General features: G+C 44.0%; 2 protein-coding genes across 3 annotated transcripts in view; one reads left to right on the top strand and one right to left on the bottom strand.

The window, feature by feature from the left end:
* Positions 1-2,087, top strand: part of LOC308164751 (sorting nexin-14-like) — a 29,302-nt gene extending 27,215 nt beyond the window's left edge. The window contains exons 29-30 of the mRNA XM_080538771.1: positions 683-745; positions 1,677-2,087. Coding sequence (XP_080394897.1) covers positions 683-745; positions 1,677-1,718 — 105 coding nt within the window. The 3' untranslated portion in view covers positions 1,719-2,087. The remainder of the gene's footprint in view (positions 1-682; positions 746-1,676) is intronic.
* Positions 2,088-2,875: 788 nt separating this feature from the next.
* On the bottom strand, positions 2,876-17,865 carry LOC308174311 (snake venom 5'-nucleotidase-like). 2 transcript variants are annotated; one of them, XM_080549390.1, is made up of 9 exons: positions 17,323-17,865; positions 16,646-16,868; positions 15,102-15,290; positions 13,971-14,168; positions 13,448-13,602; positions 11,474-11,582; positions 10,744-10,893; positions 9,343-9,543; positions 2,876-5,559 (listed from the first exon to the last, which is right to left on the bottom strand). In XM_080549390.1, exons 1-9 carry the CDS (start codon positions 17,797-17,799, stop codon positions 5,393-5,395), a joined length of 1,869 nt encoding a protein of 622 aa, XP_080405516.1. In that variant the 5' UTR covers positions 17,800-17,865; the 3' UTR covers positions 2,876-5,392. The 2 variants fall into 2 exon arrangements, with proteins under 2 accessions (XP_080405516.1, XP_080405517.1); XM_080549391.1 differs by lacking the exon at positions 2,876-5,559 and having other exon boundaries at positions 9,402-9,543; positions 10,734-10,893.
* Positions 17,866-19,444: the final 1,579 nt, after the last annotated feature.

Raw genomic sequence — 19,444 nt, forward strand, 5'->3', positions numbered from 1 at the left:
CTGACCCTGTGCATTGACCTCTCTGGATGTGCATATTGTGTGTGTGTGTAATTTCCGTTTTCCTGTGTAATGGACAATGGAGTTATCTTGTTGTTATCTTCCTCTATCCTGTATGTATGTAAACACACTTCTTGGGACATTCTTTATCACAGTTAACGCTGTTTAGTGTATTAGTGGTTGGCAAGGTACTGTATTCAGGGTTCCTACAAGTTTCAACAAGTCAAATTTAAGACCTTTTTAGACCTTTTTTAGACCTCGTTGAATAGAATTTCAAGACCTATCGCGGCACCATTTTGTCATCCTCGAGGTGATGAAATTAGGGATTTCATTGCCATACAGACAAAAAAGGAAGTGGATTGGCATTTTTTTGGTTCCAGCTTGATTCATTTCCGCGTAAATAGATGGTCGGACTGATTTCCCATCTGATCTCATCCCACTGATCTCATTTTTAGACCGAATAACTGAAATTTGGGACCTTTTTAGGCCTTATGGCTTGGATTGCTGGATTTTATACTCTAAGGCTTTTTAAGACCAGCGCGGGAACCCTGTGTGTTCTACTGTATGAATTAAACACAAGTATTAACACATTTTAGACCAATAACATTCCACTAAATCCTAATTAGAAAGTGTCCCAGTCAGTCAGCGTCCAGTAGAATGATCTCCCTGTGTCTTGCCTCCTCAGCTGACCTACGTGTTGCTGGACATCGCTATCCAAGAGCTTTTCCCTGAACTAAACAAGGACAAGGTAAAATGAAAATGAGCCATGTTGTAATAATTTACATTTGTACAGTTTGGCCATTTAGCAGACACCTTTATCCAAAGCGACTCACAACAAATACATGTATCTAAGTAAGTGAATCATCTATCCGTCAGTATAAGTAAAAAGTAGTCTATGCCAAAACCAGGGGCCATTGGCAGTCATAAAGCTAGAAGAAGGAAGTTTCATTCATTCATAATCGTTTCCTTCCATCAGTCATTTATCTTGAACAGGATGCCCTTGGACATTCGCTTGTGTCAGCTTATGTCAGTTGTGTGATTAAAGAGATTAACATTTACATTACATTTTAGGCATTTAGCAGACACCTTATTCCAAAGCGACTTACAACAAATACATTTGACTAAGTAAGTGAATCATCTATCCACCAGTCCTAGCAGGAAAAAGTAATCTATGCTCAGGCCAGGGGCCATTGGCAGTCGTCGTGCTAGAATACATTTAGCTAGAAAAACTTTTCTTTGACGGTTTTCCATTACTCTGACATGAAACATCATAACAATCAATTGTAATAATAACCATTGTTTATACACTGTATACACTGACACATGGATCTGTTTGTAGTAAGTCAATGTGTACAACAGGGGGATATTCCATCAATGTTGCTAAAGGAAAATCCAGACTTATTTTTGATAAGTCTCGCAAAAGATCTAGATCTAGATAATAGATTTTCCTTTAGCGACGTTGGTGGAATACCCCCCGGGGAGGCTGGTGGAGGTAGAAATCGGAGGACCGGGTCATTGTAATACATGGAATGAGGAATAGTATCATACTGGACCATGTCCTGTTCCATTCCATGCATTACAATGACCCTGTCCTCCGATTTCTGCCTCCACCAGCCTCCCCTGGTGTATACACTGACTTACCCTAACACTTGTTTTGTGTGTGTTTGTTTGTTTCCTAGCAGGTACAGAAGGAGACGTCTATCATGGCTCCGTGGATGTAGGGAGAGGACAGACTAGCTTCTGTTCAATCAACAGCACGTGTCAAGCAGATGGTGGGTTTCCAGTAGCCTCTAACTCAATCATTTCTCAATGACTATAATTCTTCTTGTGCAGAATGACAGCATGTCCGATTTTAAATGTGCATGCAAGTTATTATCGCTACCAAAGAAGAATCGTGTTTTTGATTAATCCTGGATGATCTGCTCTCTGCAGTGGATTGACTTTGGTCTTTCGTCTGTACTTCACCTGCTGCATGTAAATACTACACCCAACTACTTACACCTCCTCTACACCCAACTACTGACACCTCTACACCTAACTACTGACACCACTTCTACCGCTGCACTTGTGATCACCCTTACTGTTACTGTACCTGTTCATAACGTGTCATTTTGTACTCTTTGATGAAATGAAAACCCCTGTGAGGATATAACACTGGATAACGACTGAACATACCCATGACTATGTAATGTATTTAATTGAATAAAATATTTATTGATAAAGAGTCACATCCAATAATTTTATGGGTAAATGTGTAAAGGGCTCATCCTGAAGAGTGTTGATGGTAATTGCAGATATTGCTGAAGGCTTTACTCTCGGAGTAAATGGAGTGTGATCTATAGTATAGGCAGGGTTTCGCCGCTTCAGGGCTGCGGCTTCTATAAACAACCCACAGTGTCTGTTAGACTGCACGCACTATATTTATAGTAGCCTAGTGTGGATGTTTGTTGGATGTTTGAGTCATTTCAGTCTGCAGCAGCCATGCCCAAAATAGTGTTGCCTCCACTAACAGTCTGCTGCTAAGCAGGAAGTCTAGAACTATAATTCTTGTAAAATACGATGTCAAACACCATGCCATAAACACCAACCGCAACCACAGCGATGTTTGAACATGTGAAGCATCATCAAGACGGATGTGCTTAATGTGGTAGAGCAGTCTTTAGACTCTTCAGCATGTCAGAAACTAAGTGTGATGGAAGCTGAAGACCTGTGTACTGTAGGCAAAACACCAATTTGAAATATAACTGCTGCCTATCTACGACATCATATGATAAACAGATTAAAAAGAACACCCTGCAAGTGGTGTTAACTGTCATCATGCTATACACGATACCTTTGTTTACTATTCACACTTTCGTTCACTTTTATTTACATTTTATTTATTTACATGTCAGTCAATATACATTAAAGTAAAACACATGACCCTTACAAACAATTACAAACAAATGAAATCCATGGTTGTATGTGCCTTTTCCTGTATACAGTAGTCAATATAAAACACAGATTATGAATGAATGAATATTATACTTTTGAATATGAATTAATATTATACTTATGAATATTATATAATATACAGCAGCCCTTTTTACAAAGATAAAAACATGCTCTTCCTCATAGCTACCACTTGGCGAGCAGGGGTGGACGATCTTACCTGCTGGCAGACTTTTGCTCCAGCCCAGCAGTAACACACCTGATTCAACTCATCCACTGATCACAGTCTTCAATCAAGGTGTGTTCTGTTTCCGAAAAGGAGAGCTTGTGAGTAAGACTGTATCTGTACTGTCATACACTCCTCAGTATCACAGTACTCATGGCAATAAACTTTAAAACTTCTCTCGCCTGCATCTACCAGCCTAGGGGCTATAATTCAGACTGTGTTCGTCTGCAACATGTTTATATAAATTAAAATCTCTGTGGGCACAGGAGGGTAGAAAGCGTTACTGCTTAACGCAGTCACAACACAACTAGGCTATGTTCACACTGCAGTGAAATGTGACCCAAATCCGATTTTTTTGCCGACACGCGACTCAGGTCTGATTTATGCATGACCGTGGGAACAGCGCAAGTCACATGAAATCAAACTTTTAAAAATCTCACCTGGGTTGCGTTCAGAGGTGGTATTACATCGGATACATGTCTGATATTTAGCAACGCGGCCCCATCTGAACTGTCAAGTCCCTTTTAATGCACTCTAGACGCCGCTGCACAAAAACTTGAAAACTGAATCCGGTTGTAACGTTATCATGTTATTCTATATATGTTATCATGTTATCATATATATTATATATCATACATCTAGATATACTTGCAGTATACAGAGTAGACCTGTATCCTACAAAGAGACTTAGATTTAGATTTAGTAATCTACAAATTAATTAGACCCCTATACTTTATTTTATTTATTTTTGTGTTTCTTTTTATTTTACTTCATGGCCGTGGAATGTTCACACGGGAGTCAATGGAGGCCTAGGTCACATTTTAAAAGTAATCTGTAACTGCCAAACCAAAAAATCGGATCTGTGTAAAAAATCGGAATTGAGCATCAAGACCTGGGGCCTCATTTATAAAAAAGTACTTGAACGTCATCTTTGACTTTCACGTAAGCACATTTTTCTAAACGGACATAAGCATTATTTATAAAACGGGTACGTGCGTACGTGCTTCCTTCTATAAATACCAACGCAGGTAAAATGAACGCAGGTGAATGAGGTTTGTATTAACGCCCTGTGATAGCGGCTCAATTATAGCGGCTGAATTAAGACAAGTGCTATAATATAGGGTAGGCGTTCGTCTGGAAGCGGGAGAGGGCAGAGAAGGGTGGCTTCCCGGTAAGTTGCATTTGTAACGTTTGATCATGACAACTAACCAGGCACATGCTTATACTCAGTACTCAAGTTGTAAAAGAAAATCAGGGGAGGTGGTGGATTTTATCATAAGAGGACAATTTTAGCATCCCCTCAGTGTCAGTGACTTCAGTGTCAGTAACTTGGTAAAAATGTCATTGCATGTGTGCGTGCCCCCTCGCACCTTGAAATAGCAGTAATACCACTTTCATTGATAAAATGACGTATGGAAAGAGGGGGAAGATTTTATGCCATCCCCCCTCAACTCGAGTGCTGCTTATACTGTAATAATATAATGGTCGTATTCTTATCAGGTGGTCTTATTCTTATATGGCTGCTCACTCCCTTTGCGAACTCCCAGACACCGGACGCACTAGGCATGTTGAAGGGGAGATAGACAGCTCCGGAGGGATATAAAGAAAGACTGAAATACAATCCTAAACATCAGTTCTTTTTAAATCTTGAATTAAACTCATTTTCTCGGCTGATAACAACATCGTTAATTTTATTACGAGCCACTTGCATGAATTACACTAGGCAGTGCGGCTCACATGCCTGTAATAACTCCGCATAACCAGTAGGTAATGGGCGTACGCAAGGTCAATACTCGACGTAGAGCTACGATCGTTTCCACGGTCAAATTGACTCACGTTGAAATTGTATAAATATCTTTCTATAAATGAGGCCCCTGTAGTGTGAACGTAGCCCTAGAGCACCTGTCGGACATAGGTGACTAGACCCTGCTGGGCTGGGCCTGAAGCCTACGAGGTAGGACAGTCCGCCCCCGGATGGGTGACGTAAGGAACTGATCAGCGTCCCATCAACAGCCCAAAAACGTCCTGTAACCAAACCCTTAATCTTAACCAAACCTTTACCTGTTTAGAAGTTCAACTTCTAGAGCCGGTTTCACGGACGCAGATTAAGCCTAATCCTGGACTAAAAAAGCATCCTCAATGGAGATTTGACATTGAAAGTGTGATTGAGTCTTAAGCCTCGTCTGTGAAAACCGGGCCCTATTCTGCTGAACGTCGGTTCCTAGTGGGTCCCCCCCCTCAGAGGCTCGTGGCCAGGGTCCAGAGAAGGCCCAGTAGTACCAGGGTCAGTCTGGCGGTACCAGCAGCCTGGGCTGAGTTCCTGATCTTGATACGGCCCTCCACCGACGGATACACGCGCTTCCTCTCCGAGATGAAGCTGGACAACACGGAGATGTCCATATCACCTAGAGGAGAGAGATGTTTAAACCACCACACCACCACAGCGTCTCTACCAGGGGAGGCTGGTGGAGGTAGAAATCCCCAGCTTTTTTCCTCAGGCCATCACACTGCTTAATAAATAACACATAACACACACTCACAAACACGCACGGAAAGACGCACACACGCTCTTTTAAATATATTTCCCTTTCCTCTTATTTTGTTATTATATTCTATAAGGTTAGGTTATTGCTAGGTTATTCATGAAATGTTTTTATGCACCCTAGGTGGAGCCTAGCCTAGGTGGAGCCCCCCCAGCGAAGGTATCTCATACTATTGTACTTGTATAACCGGAGTGACAAATAAACATCTTGAATCTTGAATGAGCCCGTCTACCTCCACCAGCCACCCCTTGATCACTACGACGGGGTCACATGCAATATTTAGATTTCAAACACACATACAAGAACATACATACAGTTGCAACCAGACATGAATCATGACTTTCCTACACATTTCCTACACTTGTTTATTTTCAAAATGTGTATTACTTTAGTAATACTTTACTTTAATTTCTATGCAGGCCCTCATATTTCTGAAACACCTCTTAAGTGCCCATGTTTATGCCAAGACTGTTTTTCCACTGTTAAAATCTAGGCCTAAATGTGAGAACTCAAATTAGTCTTCCTGCTAGGAAAGGAAACTGTATTTATCTTCACTGGCAATTATGTCACCTCAATGTCACAGTGGTTCACTAGAAGCCAATATTCCGGTTGTTTCTCTAATGCAGGTGTGCCCAACCCTCCTCCTAGAGAGCTACATACCTGGTACAGCTAAACAACCCTAACCTAACACACCTGGTACAGCTAAACAACCCTAACACACCTGGTACAGCTAAACAACCCTAACATAACACACCTGGTACAGCTAAACAACCCTAACATAACACACCTGGTACAGCTAAACAACCCTAACCTAACACACCTGGTACAGCTAAACAACCCTAACCTAACACACCTGGTACAGCTAAACAACCCTAACCTAACACACCTGGTACAGCTAAACAACCCTAACCTAACACACCTGGTACAGCTAAACAACCCTAACCTAACACACCTGGTACAGCTAGACAACCCTAACATAACACACCTGGTACAGCTAAACAACCCTAACATAACACACCTGGTACAGCTAAACAACCCTAACATAACACACCTGGTACAGCTAAACAACCCTAACCTAACACACCTGGTACAGCTAAACAACCCTAACCTAACACGCCTGGTACAGCTAAACAACCCGAACACACCTGGTACAGCTAAACAACCCTAACCTAATAAGTAATTTGAAAGTGTAGCTTACTCAATATCATGTTTTCTGTTAACGGGAAGTAGTTTAAATGCGTAGTTTAGCGTTAGATCATGTTTTCTGTTAATGAGAAGTTGTTTAAAGCGTTCATCATGTTGTGTCTGGGGCACATCTGTTTGACAGAGCACCAGCTCTAAATTATTTCTCCCTCCAGCAGCTGTTTCAGTTCACAGTCACTGGTCAGACATGCACACCCCAGACCCTGTACGGGAACAGTTCATACTCGGCTATTAGTGGAATGACCCTTTGTTTAAACATGTGCCAACAATAACACAAACCGGCAATGTTCAACATTTCCTCCGTACATTAGGAAAGCTAGATACAGTAGATAGTTAGCTTAATGCACAATGTGTCTGTTTAAAAAGAGGAAGGGAGGGAGGGAGGAAAGGAAACAAACTGTTGTGGGTGTTGTTACCGTGTTTTAACCCCCTGCCAGATGTTCTCCTGATGAAGTTTTCCACTACGCCCTCCTTTAAGACTGCGGTTAACACCCCAAAAAGACCTTCCACAAAGACTGAGGCGTGATCTCATCTGGGACTCATGTTTCTGTTCTGAAACATTAACCATACAACCATCTACCGTGGTATGGCATCTGTTTATTATGCTGAACGAGGCACTGGGGTGGGGAGACGGTTTTGGTTTTGCTTCTCCTTTCCACAACAACCTCTCTGGGAAACGCTTTCAAAACCAATTAAGGACACGTTCTACTGCAATCCAAGGATGAACTCCGATTCTGTACACTCCTTCTCCTTCACACTCTCCCTCATGTGTCCAAAAGCATTGGACTTATGTGGGAAATATAACAGAAACCAGGGGAGGCTGGTGGACGTAGAAATCGGACGACGGGCTCATTGGAAAACATGGAATGGAATTAGGTATTGTGTGTGATACTGAAGGGTCGGGGGTCAAAGGTCAAGAATTTGGTGCCCTGTGGTAAATAAAGGTGTAGAATACAGAAGCGGGCTTGAGTGATGCTGACTTTGGTGTACAATTGTTCTGTTTTTGAAATGTTTTGCTTCAACAATGTAGTTAACCGTCTCTTTGTCTGTGAGGGTGAAGTCATATGCAGGTTGGCCAGCATTAATTAGAGAAGAGTTTTACTCCTTAACACTAGAACAGCCGTGCCTTTTTACCTACTAAAAGAGCCGCCTTTTTTCAATGCTAAGCTGCTGTTTACACACAACGACCACTAGTTGGCCGCTTGTAAATTGCCCTGCCTCCTACACAGAAAAACAGCAAAATAGCTTTATACTAGCTTATCCTGATGTGATTTTGAAAATGTAAGGATACTGGGTGGTAGAACGCACATCTATGAAAAGTCAAGAAAGGAGGGTCCTGTAATTTGATCGAGTGCAAAGATATAACTTTTTTTTTTACTCATGGCTGTTCTAGTGTTAATGTTATCTTGTGGGACTCTGAGCATTTGTGGTCCACAGAGCCTGACACAGGGCAAGATAAGACAGTAAGATAACACAGGGAAAGATAGGACAGGTAGCTTGTTATCTTGTCAAGGTCTCACATCTGCAGGTGACCTCATACCCTGCAAGAAACTGACAGTTCATTGACACCCAAAACCTTTTACAGTGTTCTAATCCCATTGTGACCAGGGATAACTCTGAATGCACAGGAGAATTCTACTTTGAGAAATGACTGAATACTTCAGTACTTAATATGCTTGAATACATGTCATCAAGAGTTTCTCCCGGGCCTGTTTGACCAATAAACATCACCTATAGTCAGCAACTCCACCATCTGATATCTCTTTATTATTGATCACTTCAAGGAGTCCTTCAATACCATTCCTGATTCCATCCCATGCATCACAATGAGCCCATCCTCCCATAGCTGCCTCCTCCAGCCTCCACTGATGGAAACTCCCTCTGCCCTACGCTTATCACCAATCCGATGCTCCAGTAAGCGTGAACAATGCTCACTTTGTCTGGTAGAAGTGTAGAGAAGCAGGTAGGACAGCCATATGCTCTACCCTCCGCCAACCCTGCCAAGCAGAACCTGGCTTTAAACAGTATTGGAAATCATTTCATACACTTATCTGTGCTCGATTGAGTTCGCCTGGCACAAATTGAGTTCACCAACCAATGAAATTGCCCATCCGACATTGCGGACAGACTCAGCCAAACGCTCACAGACAACTGAGGGTCTTCCCCTGTGAGAGGGTTACTTAAGGGAATTTTTCCTGGCTACATAGTATACAGGTTTTTTACTTTTGCCTGCTCGCGGCTCTGTCAGTATTGATTGATTGATTGACTGATTGACTGAACATTTTCATTGTGTGAAGCGCATTGAGTTGCATCTTGTAAGAAATGCGCTATACAAATAAAATTTGATTTGATTTGATTTGATTACTCACCAGCGTCTAAATCGTTTATTCTGTGCTCGATCGGTTCGCCTGTCACAACGGAACCGACCAATGAAATACTCACCAGTGTCGTGCTTCAGTTTCTCCTCCTTGAGCATGGCGTAGCCGTCCCCTCCGTCTGCGATGTACCACGGCATCACCAGCTTGTACTCCCTCTGGAGGTCCAGAGGCTCGTACCTGGGGACGCGACACTGGGTGCAGAGGAGACTCATGGCGGTCACGCGGTCGCCCGAAGGCCGCGAGAGATCAAACTCAACCTGGATACCTGAGGAAATGAGACGCATCAAGAGGGGTTAGTTATTCAAAGCTTTATTGGCCACTGAAGGGTACTTGCTACTTGGTTTGGCATATGTGAGACAGTCTGATCATTTGGTCCGCATGTCGGCAACCAATCAAAATGTTCAGACTTTTCTTTTGAAACACAGAAACTACGTTTCAACGTTGTTGAGAATCACAACACAAACTCGCAATGAAGCCAAAATACTGCAATGCAATGGATTGGGTGAGTAATCCCCACTGCTACCTAGTTAACTAGAACACTACTTTACATTGTTAGCAGGCTCACAAAACAAGCTGTGTTAGTTGACTAGCGACGCGTCATTGGTTTTCAACAATGCAGAAATGTTTCACATTTTTCGAAAGAAAAGTCTGATCATTACATCGGATCCTGACATGAGGACCAAAGCATTAGAACGTGTCACATATAGCCAACAGGACACGTTGATGACACAGCCAACAGGACATGTTGACAGCGAGCCAACAGGACACGCAGCGATGTGTTGTAGTCTGTATACGACCAGGACAAAGGGTCGGATGGTGACGGGAATGAGAAATTAATTCTAAAAAACGTTGACTAAACACCAACTGTAAAGCCCAATGCACACGGCCCCGATTTTGGCGCACCGCCGAACATTCGATTCTCAATTCTTTGAATTATTTCAATTGGTGTGAATGGAGAATCGAATGTTGTCGTGCGATAAAATCGCATCGCACGCCGTGTGCATTGTCTCATTCAGAACAATGGAATCGAATTCGGCGGTGCGACAAAATCGGGGCCGTGTGCATTGAGCTTAAGAGGTTCTTCTCCAGATACACACACTAGGGTGGGGTTTCCTGAACCCAAATTAAGCGTATGTATGTGGGGAGTGCTGTGGTAGATGTGGGAGATTGATGTAAAGTCAATGGCAATGCGCCGTCTCTTTTCGACAGTCTTTCCATTGGCTTAATGTTTGGCCAAGTTTCAAGAGTTGATCCACCAGACTTTTAGTCTACTTCTGCTGTGGGAGATTATTGACGTGAAGTAAAGTCAATGGCTATGCGCTGTCTGTTCTCGACAGTCTTTCCATTTTGCTTAATGATGGCCGATTTTCAATCGTTGGTCCCGTCAGACCTGGGCGGAGGTGTCCGGGAACGAGACTCTCTCAGGTTGACGTAGTGCCCAAAACCATCACTTACTGACTGGTACCTGAAACTTGGAGAAATTCCCCCGTGTTCATCCCGTATCTGCGGACCGAATGCTCAAAGGCCTTCTTCAGCGTGGACCCCTTCACCTGAACCAGGTCAAACGTCCCCCCAAACGGTAAGACTGATATTACCTCCTCCATGGTGATGGTGCCTGGAAGCAACGACACACACACACAGACACACACACAGACACAGACACAGACACAGACACAGACACAGACACACACACACACACACACACACACACACACACACACACACAGACACAGAGACAGAGACAGAGACAGAGACACACAGACAGACACACACACACACACAGACACAGATACAGACACAGACACAGACACACACACACACACACACACACACACACACAGACAGAGACACACAGACAGACACACACACACACACACACACACACACACACCTACTGTAAGATTTGTGACACGATGTCAGTTGCAGGCAGGCTGCGGCTGCGTTGCCACATCCCTCCCCACACTTCCCTCCCTCTGTGCTCCTCATTATAAAGTGACTCGATGAATAATGAATACAGTTATGAATAAAATAACTATTACTCGGCTATGATCTTCTATTCTGCCACTGATGTACTGTAACAAGTCTCACCAGCCTCACCAAAGAACCTGTGTGTGAGCTGTGTAACACTGAGAGGCCTTGGGCCTAGTTTCAACAACGCTCTGGATCAGAAAACAGTCAACCCCCACGGTACCCACCGTTCTTGTACTGCTCGTCTATCGCTGTCCTGATGGCGCCACTGTTCAGGATGCACAGACCGACGTGGTTCCACTGGACCTCATCTGCATATTTTATATTGTGGTGAATCTAGCAGAGGAAATGGAAAGCCCATTAAACATGGCCACCCTGGGGAGTTCTGGTGGAGGTAGTGACCGCAGGGCTGGCGCTTTGGAACGCATGGAGCAGAATGAGGGATGCCTACCGTACATACCAGTCCTCAAGCACACCGAGCCTCATTCCGTTCCATCATCAGCATCAGCCCGTCCTCCGATCTCCACCTCCACCAGCCTCCCCGGTAATCATCATACATCACAATCAGAGATCACAGCTCAGGTTTTAAGAGGGCTATACGTGTGAGGTCTTGAAGTGGAAAAAGCCTTTGTTCTGAACTGATACGCCACAAGGCCAAAGGTATGTGGACACAATTGTGGTCTGGGGCTGTTTTTCCATGGTTTGGGCTCGGCCCCTTAGTTCCAGTGAAAGGAAATCTTAATGACAATGAGATTCTAGAGTTCAAGTGTATGCTGCCAACTTTGTGGCAACAGTTTGGGCATGGCCCTTTCCTGTGTCAGCAAAACAATGCTGCCATGCAGAAAGCGAGGTCCGTAGTGGTTAGCCGAGTTTGGTGTGGAAGAACTTGACTGTCCTGCTCAGAGCCCTGACCCTTGTAGAGTCCATTTCAATGTGTATTACTATTAGAAGTTGAATGGGCCTGGAAGCAAGAAGTCACACCCTCACCGTTTGTCAATTCCTTTGTGATTGTAATGTATCTCAGACCTTGTCCTTTGTTGGAAATTATATTTAAGGAGAGGCAAAGCATTATTCTGGGAGTTTTGGGTTAGGCCCCTCGCAGGCACCATTCTCCCGTGTTGTCCTTCTTAGGTCCTAGTATTGTCAATCGTTATTAACCTTGAAATGTCTTTTGGAGTCAGATATAACGTAATGTTAAGTTGTGTAAGCTGGTCATGTGACCACTTATTATGAGTTTGTTCGATCATGTCCATGACTGCTAGAAATAAACATTGGAAATAAGTGTATGTCTTATCTTTAACCCTTGTTGGTAGAACAGATGTTTAAATCATCTATTCTTCTGTGTTTTATTTTCATATTCTATACCCTCAACCCCATCGAACACCTTTGGAATGAAATGGCACGCCGACTGCGAGCCAGGCCTTCTCGCCCAACGTCAGTGTCCGACCTCAGTGATTTTCATACGTCTGAATGGGAGCAAATCCCTGCAACCATGTTCCAAAATCTAGTGGGAAGCCTTCTTAGAAGAGTGGAGGCTGTTATAGCAACAAAGGGGGGACCACATCCATATCAATGCCCATGGTTTTGGAATGAGATGTTCAACAAGCATGGGTGTGATGTTCGGGTGTCCACATATTTTTGGCCATGTAGTGTATATTAGAAGAGGGAGTGTCTGGGCACGTCCATTAACCCAGCACGCGCATACACGCATGATAGCCCGGTCAAGCGTCTTTCCGCCAAGTTTCTACTATCGCCTTTCTCAATTGTTAGGAACACGACTCCTCTCGTCCTCTACTCTGTCCTCCTCTCCGCTTCGTCCTCAAACACTATCGGAGAGCGGAGAATATGTACGAGGAGGAACCTACAACCTTCCTCCTCCTCCTCCTCTGCGCTGTTTTCAGTCGGACGCAGAGAGGAGGGACGGGGGAGAGGAGGGACCGGGGAGAAGACGCGAGTTGTGTTCCTAACAATCGAGAAAAACCTGGCGGGACAGAATAATCACGAGCAACAACAAACAAAGCAAAACAGAAACAGTGACTAGGGGCCAAAGGCCTTGGTGAACAGATGGGTTTTAACGGCTGATTTAAAGGAGTCCAGGGTGGGGGCGTTGCGGATCACTATGGGGAGAGAGTTCCAGAGGGTAGGTGCGGCCACGCTGAAGGCTCTGTCCCCAAAGGTCCGTGAAGCCGCCTCTCACTCACCATGCCGTCACAGATGAGGTTTCCAAGGTTACACTCGCGGAACCTGCACTCCGCAAACGTCCCGTTGAGGTAAACCAGAGTCTTCCCCACGTACTGGAGCGAGTACTCGGCCAGACTCTTCTTCCACTCGGTGACGTCGGCCAGAATAGCTGGGTCTGGGAGCCAGACGAGGTGGGTTTAGTTTGTGAGGAAAATTCAGGCTTTTATTGGAAAGACGGACCAACGAAAAGAAAGAAAGAAAGGAAGGAAGAAAGACAGAATGAAAGGAAAGAGACAAATGCTAAGAAACTCTACGGTATAACTATTGTAAAGTCGTTTCCTTATATTGTACGGTTGTCTGTCTATGTAGAGTGTGTACTTTTTGACAAACGGCATTGAACAATTTTAGGAATTAATAAAGTCATTATGGTCATCATCTTCTCCATCATCGTCATCATCATCATCATCAACAACAGAGCACTGTTTTGTTTTTAGATAGTTTGTTGCCTATTTCCATGGTTTCAGATCCAGAACCCATCCTTACCCTCCGGAATGCTGCTGTCCATCAGGATGGGGTTCCCCACCGCCTTCACCACGTTCCCAGCGGGGTCAAAGGTCACCTTCAGGTATCCCAGGTATTTCCCGAAAGCGAAGGCCTGGACCACAGGGACATCCCTCCCGTCCTCCGACCGCACCATGAAGGGGTACGGACCCGCAGGGACCTCAGAGGACGGAGCACTTCCTGTCATGACGGACAAAATTGCGTTTTTGTTTAGTATGTTGTTGTTTTCTTAACCTGCGTAGAGAAAAATAGTACAGTTACTGTTGTTATCACTGTTAGAACACATGACACTGGTCCATGAGCACAACCAGGTTACAGTTAGTTTTCATCCCAACAGGATGAACATTGCACTGTACATATATCTGCTTATGGCTTTTGCAGTATTGCACTCTGGCTAGACGCCGGAACAGGCGTTTCATTGTCTTTTTACTAGTACTCTGCCAATGACAATTAAATTGAATCTGAATCTGAACCCTGTGTTGGTTTTAAACCTAGGTTTTAGGTACATCATTATTATAATATTAATAATATATAATAATAATAATAATAATAATAATAATAACAATAAATCAAATGTGAATTTTCTCATGGACTCAAAACATTTTCCCATGGACTCAAAGCACTTAAGAAGAATAACTAATAAAAATATAGGACAGTCACAGAACATACATAACATATGTAACATATGCCCTATAAATTGAAAGCCTGCCTGAACAGGTGAGTTTTCCTCTTATGCTATTTACATTGCAGTGAGTGCGTAAATGTTTCTGTATATATGGTCCCAGCAGGAATCAAACCCGCAACCTAAGCGCTGTTAGTGCCGTGCCGTCCCAACTGAGCCACAGAGGACCATTTTAGGTCTTAAAACAGTGAATACTGTCAGCAGCTCGGACAGTGTGGGGGGGAGAGCATTCCACAGGCAGGGAACAGCAGATGAGGAAGCCTTTTTTATTACTCTATTCAAATAGTTTGGCTCACTGAACATCTCTCTCTCTAATCGGGCTCAATGTAATTCATGGACAGGCTCACTGTAACACGTGTTTGATACCATTCCTCATTCCGTTCCGTGCATTCCAATGGGCTCAACCTCCACCAGCCTCCCCTGCTGTGTACCTGTATAGAGGAACGTGTTGGTGTGTCCACCAATGACCACGTCGACGCCTCTCACTCTCCTGGCGATCTCCTGGTCCATGGCGAAGCCGGAGTGACCCACGGCGATGATCTTGTTGTAGCCCAGAGTGAGCAGCTTGTCCACCTGGACCTGCAGGGCCTCCACCTCGTCCTCAAACTTCAGGTGGGGACCTGGGGGAGCACAACGGGTCAGTCTAGAGGAGGGGTGGAGGGGTTTCACGAAAGCTTCGTAGCTAAAGTAGTACTACTATAGTACTATTACAACCACTTAGGAGCGCTATAGGAGATCTTTTCAGGTGGGCGGGCACCTGGGTGGACAGAGGGAGCACGATGGATCAGTCTAGGAGAAGGGTGAGTTTCACAAGATGTGACGGTGAAAGAAGAGGAAGGAGCAGACAAAGTGGTGGAGAGATAGTGACAGAAGACGAGGTGGAGGAGGAACATGTGATGGTGGAAGGGGGAGAGGAAATGGAGGACTCAAATACTTTTGTAGAGGCAGCACAGCCCTATAGGCAATGAGCTCCATGTTTTGTAACGTGACGAATATACCTGATGATGACTACCATCACTTTATTACTTTATTCTACTTCCTTATTACTTGCTTTATTTATTTTACTGTATTCTATGATTTTGTATCTTGCTACAATGGCAATGTTGAAGAACCTAAGCCAAATAATTTGACTCTTGTGTACCTGTACATTGGTTGTAATAAAAGCAATTCTGATTCAGATTCTGATGTAGTTATTGTGTTATTGAGGTCGGAAGCTAACTTGACTGTTCCTCCTAAAGACCTCTTCACCACCCACTACCCCTCTGTACAGTTCCTCTACTGTTAATAAGAAAAATACTTCCTCCTTCCTTCCTTCTTCTAGCAGAGTGAAGTCCAGGTCCACTCCTCCTCCTAGACCAGGAACATTATTATAATTTAATGAATTTCGTTCCTGCACAGAAGATTGACCTTGTAATCGTCAATCTCTTATGGCTTCCTGGCTGGGTGGTCTGGAGACATTAAGTGCTACTTCAGTTACAAAGCTTTTAGAAAACTGATACTGGTAGAACAGATACCAGTAGACAACCCAGTTATTCCACTGAGTGGAGGGTTCTGTACTACATGCTTAGAAGCAGCAATGAGCATTAAAGGGCTTCACCAACCGAATAATCAGTTAGTCAGTGGACTCCTGCCGCTATTTATTCACCTTATGTTGTTGTTTTTATTATCTTTATTATCCTTTATTACATGTTATTGTTGATTGATGTTGATGTTGTAGTGATGCTCTGTCCCAAGCCTTTGTATCCTAGTATTGACTTGTACATTTTTATAGACTAGCCTTTAATTGATTCTGCCGTTAATCTTTTTAATGTGTTGTGTTTTACTGTTTTCTAATTTTATGTTTGTTTTTGATGCTGCTCTTTTTTTGTGTGTCTCTGTTTTGTGTCTATGTTTGACTGTTTCTTCATCTTCTTCTTCTTCTTCTTCTTCTTCTTCTTCTATTTATTAATAATTTAACTTGAACTGGACACTTTACCTGGCAGGGATAAAACTGGGGTTTCTGCTGTGGTATATCCCAGCACAGCCACCTTCTCTGAGCCCACGGTGAAGACTTTAAATGGCTGGTAGAGGCCGCTGATGACTGGGTCCAGAGTCTGGTCTGGCTTCAGGTTGGCACAGAGAACAGTGAAGTTCACATCCTGTAGGAAGGGCCGGAGAAGTCCCTCCACCCCGTTATCAAACTCATGGTTCCCGAATGCCTGAGGAGGAGAAATAAACAGTGAGCACTCAACTCAACAATATGACAATCACCACTTCAATCTGATGAGATCAGATCAAAAGCTGTTGTTTTAATATTCACTTACCTTTGGTGTGTGTGTGTGTGTGTGTGTGTGTGTGTGTGTGTGTGTGTGTGTGTGAGTGAGAGTGTGTGTGTGTGAGAGAGAGAGAGAGAGAGAGAGAGAGAGAGAGAGAGAGAGAGAGAGAGAGAGAGAGAGAGAGAGAGAGAGAGAGAGAGAACGAGAGAGAATGAGAGAGAGCAAGAGAGATAATGGCTTAATGTGTCGTCATTCTAGACAAAATTATGCACTTGTTTCAGGTGATATGAACTTTATTATGACTATAACACACTTTGATGTGCAGATTATTGCCCACCGTGAAGCTTATAGGCTAGCCATCCTATAAACTCTGGAGAAAACACCCCAAAAAACATACCATCGCATCATATCCAAGCTTGTTCATGAAGTAGGCAGCCTCCGCGCCTTTGTAGTAGTTGAACCAGACGGTGCCCTGAAACTGATCCCCCGCGTCCAGCAGCAGCACATGCCGTTCCTTTCTCCGGATCTCTGCTATTTTGGTGAACCTCCTTGCCACTCCCGCGAAACACGGCCCACCGGCACTGCATTTTCCCGAATCCCGACTGGTCTCCTCAATCCGGGCATGATTGTCGTTGGTGTGAAGCAGCGTGAGCTCGAAGGTTGAAACACTACCGCCGACATGTAGGAGAAGTAGGAGCGAGGTGAGACGCACCGAGACGCACCGAGGCGGAGCGGTCCAGGTACCCATCATCGCGCTGTGCGTCAAAGCGCAGGAGGACCGCAGGAGCAACAGGCTGACCGTCAGACAGACAGACAGGCAGAATGAATACAACTTGTAGGCGTGTGCTTCCAAGGGAGGTAATTCATTGCACATGATGAAGCTATCTTCGTATGTTGCTATAGGCCGATGTTATAGTGTAGTAGGCTACTCCCTGTTTCATTTGCTGTCAGTTTTTGGAATGAAGTGTTTCGCCTGTTTTTTCACGAGCGATCTGGATTCGCTCTCCCTGATTGGCCGATCCGCTTAATTAATGACATGCTGTTTAAAATCCCCCGTCTGTGCGTGTGCGCTCTTCGGCTCTTGGGTGCTTTGAAGTTGAAAGTGCTGTGTGTGTGTGTGTGTGTGTGTGTGTGTGTGTGTGTGTGCGTGCGTGCGTGCGTGCGTGTGTGTGTGTGTGTGTGTGCGTGCGTGCGTGCGTGTGTGTGTGCGCGCGTGTGTGTGTGTGCGTGCGCGCGTATGTATGAACAGTAGCCTATGCATGTATGTATGTATGTATGTATGTATGTATGTATGAGTGTGTGTGTGTGTGTGTGTGTGTGTGTGCGTGTGAGCTTACAGTAAATGATCTACCTTGTTGTAAGTCACAGCAAGCGAAAACCCAGTGGTTCCACACATTAAACATGTTTTGAAAAGGCTACCACAAAAACAATATATACAGTATACATAAAAAAGGGTTAGGGTTTCTCGATCCATTTCGTTAAGATTCAAACTCTCTTTTGCATACATTTGTTTTATAAATGTAAAGTTGAGTTCCCAGATGTAGGACTTCCTATTACGCACAAGGTGGCAGAATGTGGTAACATACTGCTTCTCACTATCTGTAAATCGATATCTGTGAAAGTAACTCATTTCATGAACAATCACTGATTCATTTTGGAATGATGCCATGACCTTGCGGTTTCTGTCATAATGTGCACACACACACACACACACACACACACACACACACACACACACACACACACACACGCGCACACACACACACACACACACACACACACACACACACACACACACACACACACAAGAGCTTCAATGCTGTGCTATTCTGGCTGGTGAGGCTGGTGGAGGTAGACATTGGAGGACAGGCTCATTGTAATCCATGGTATGCTTGATACCATTCCTCGTTCCATTCCAGGCATTACAATGAGTCTGTCCTCCAATGTCTACCTCCACCAGCCTCCCCTCTTCTGACTGGTTGACCCTCAGTTCACAAGTCAGCTGGTTTAGAGCTGCCTATGAATAACTCATGAGTGGTCTCATAAAACATTATAGGTCTGTCTGAAGGGGCGGTATAAAACCAATAATTAAACCACACACACAGACACATAAACATACGCAAAGACATAAACACGGTATTGTCTAACTAGGTCTATTTATAGTAAGTAAGTAAGTAAGTAAGTAAGTAAGGTCTATTTATGTCTATAATTATTGGCAACATGTCAAACTATCTACTTAATGAAAATGAAAGTCACGCACTGTTCTCTGAAACACCCTGAGGGAAGGCTATGGGCTGAATAAATGTCACGGCAACGAGAAAAATCTTAATTACCATTACGTCTGAACGGGGGACGTATTTCACCACAGCCTTGATTGGAGCTGGAGGACGTGGGCTGTGCTGCCTGTGGTAAAAACAGACGATATCTCTGACACTATACATACTTAGACAGTACACTTGATTTGGCCTGACTTTACACACACTTCACACTGCTCCCATACTTGCATCGTTACTCTGAAA

The sequence above is a fragment of the Nansenia antarctica genome (genome assembly GCF_963989245.1).
Source record: "Nansenia antarctica genome assembly, chromosome: 1".
Classification (NCBI taxonomy): domain Eukaryota; kingdom Metazoa; phylum Chordata; class Actinopteri; order Argentiniformes; family Microstomatidae; genus Nansenia; species Nansenia antarctica.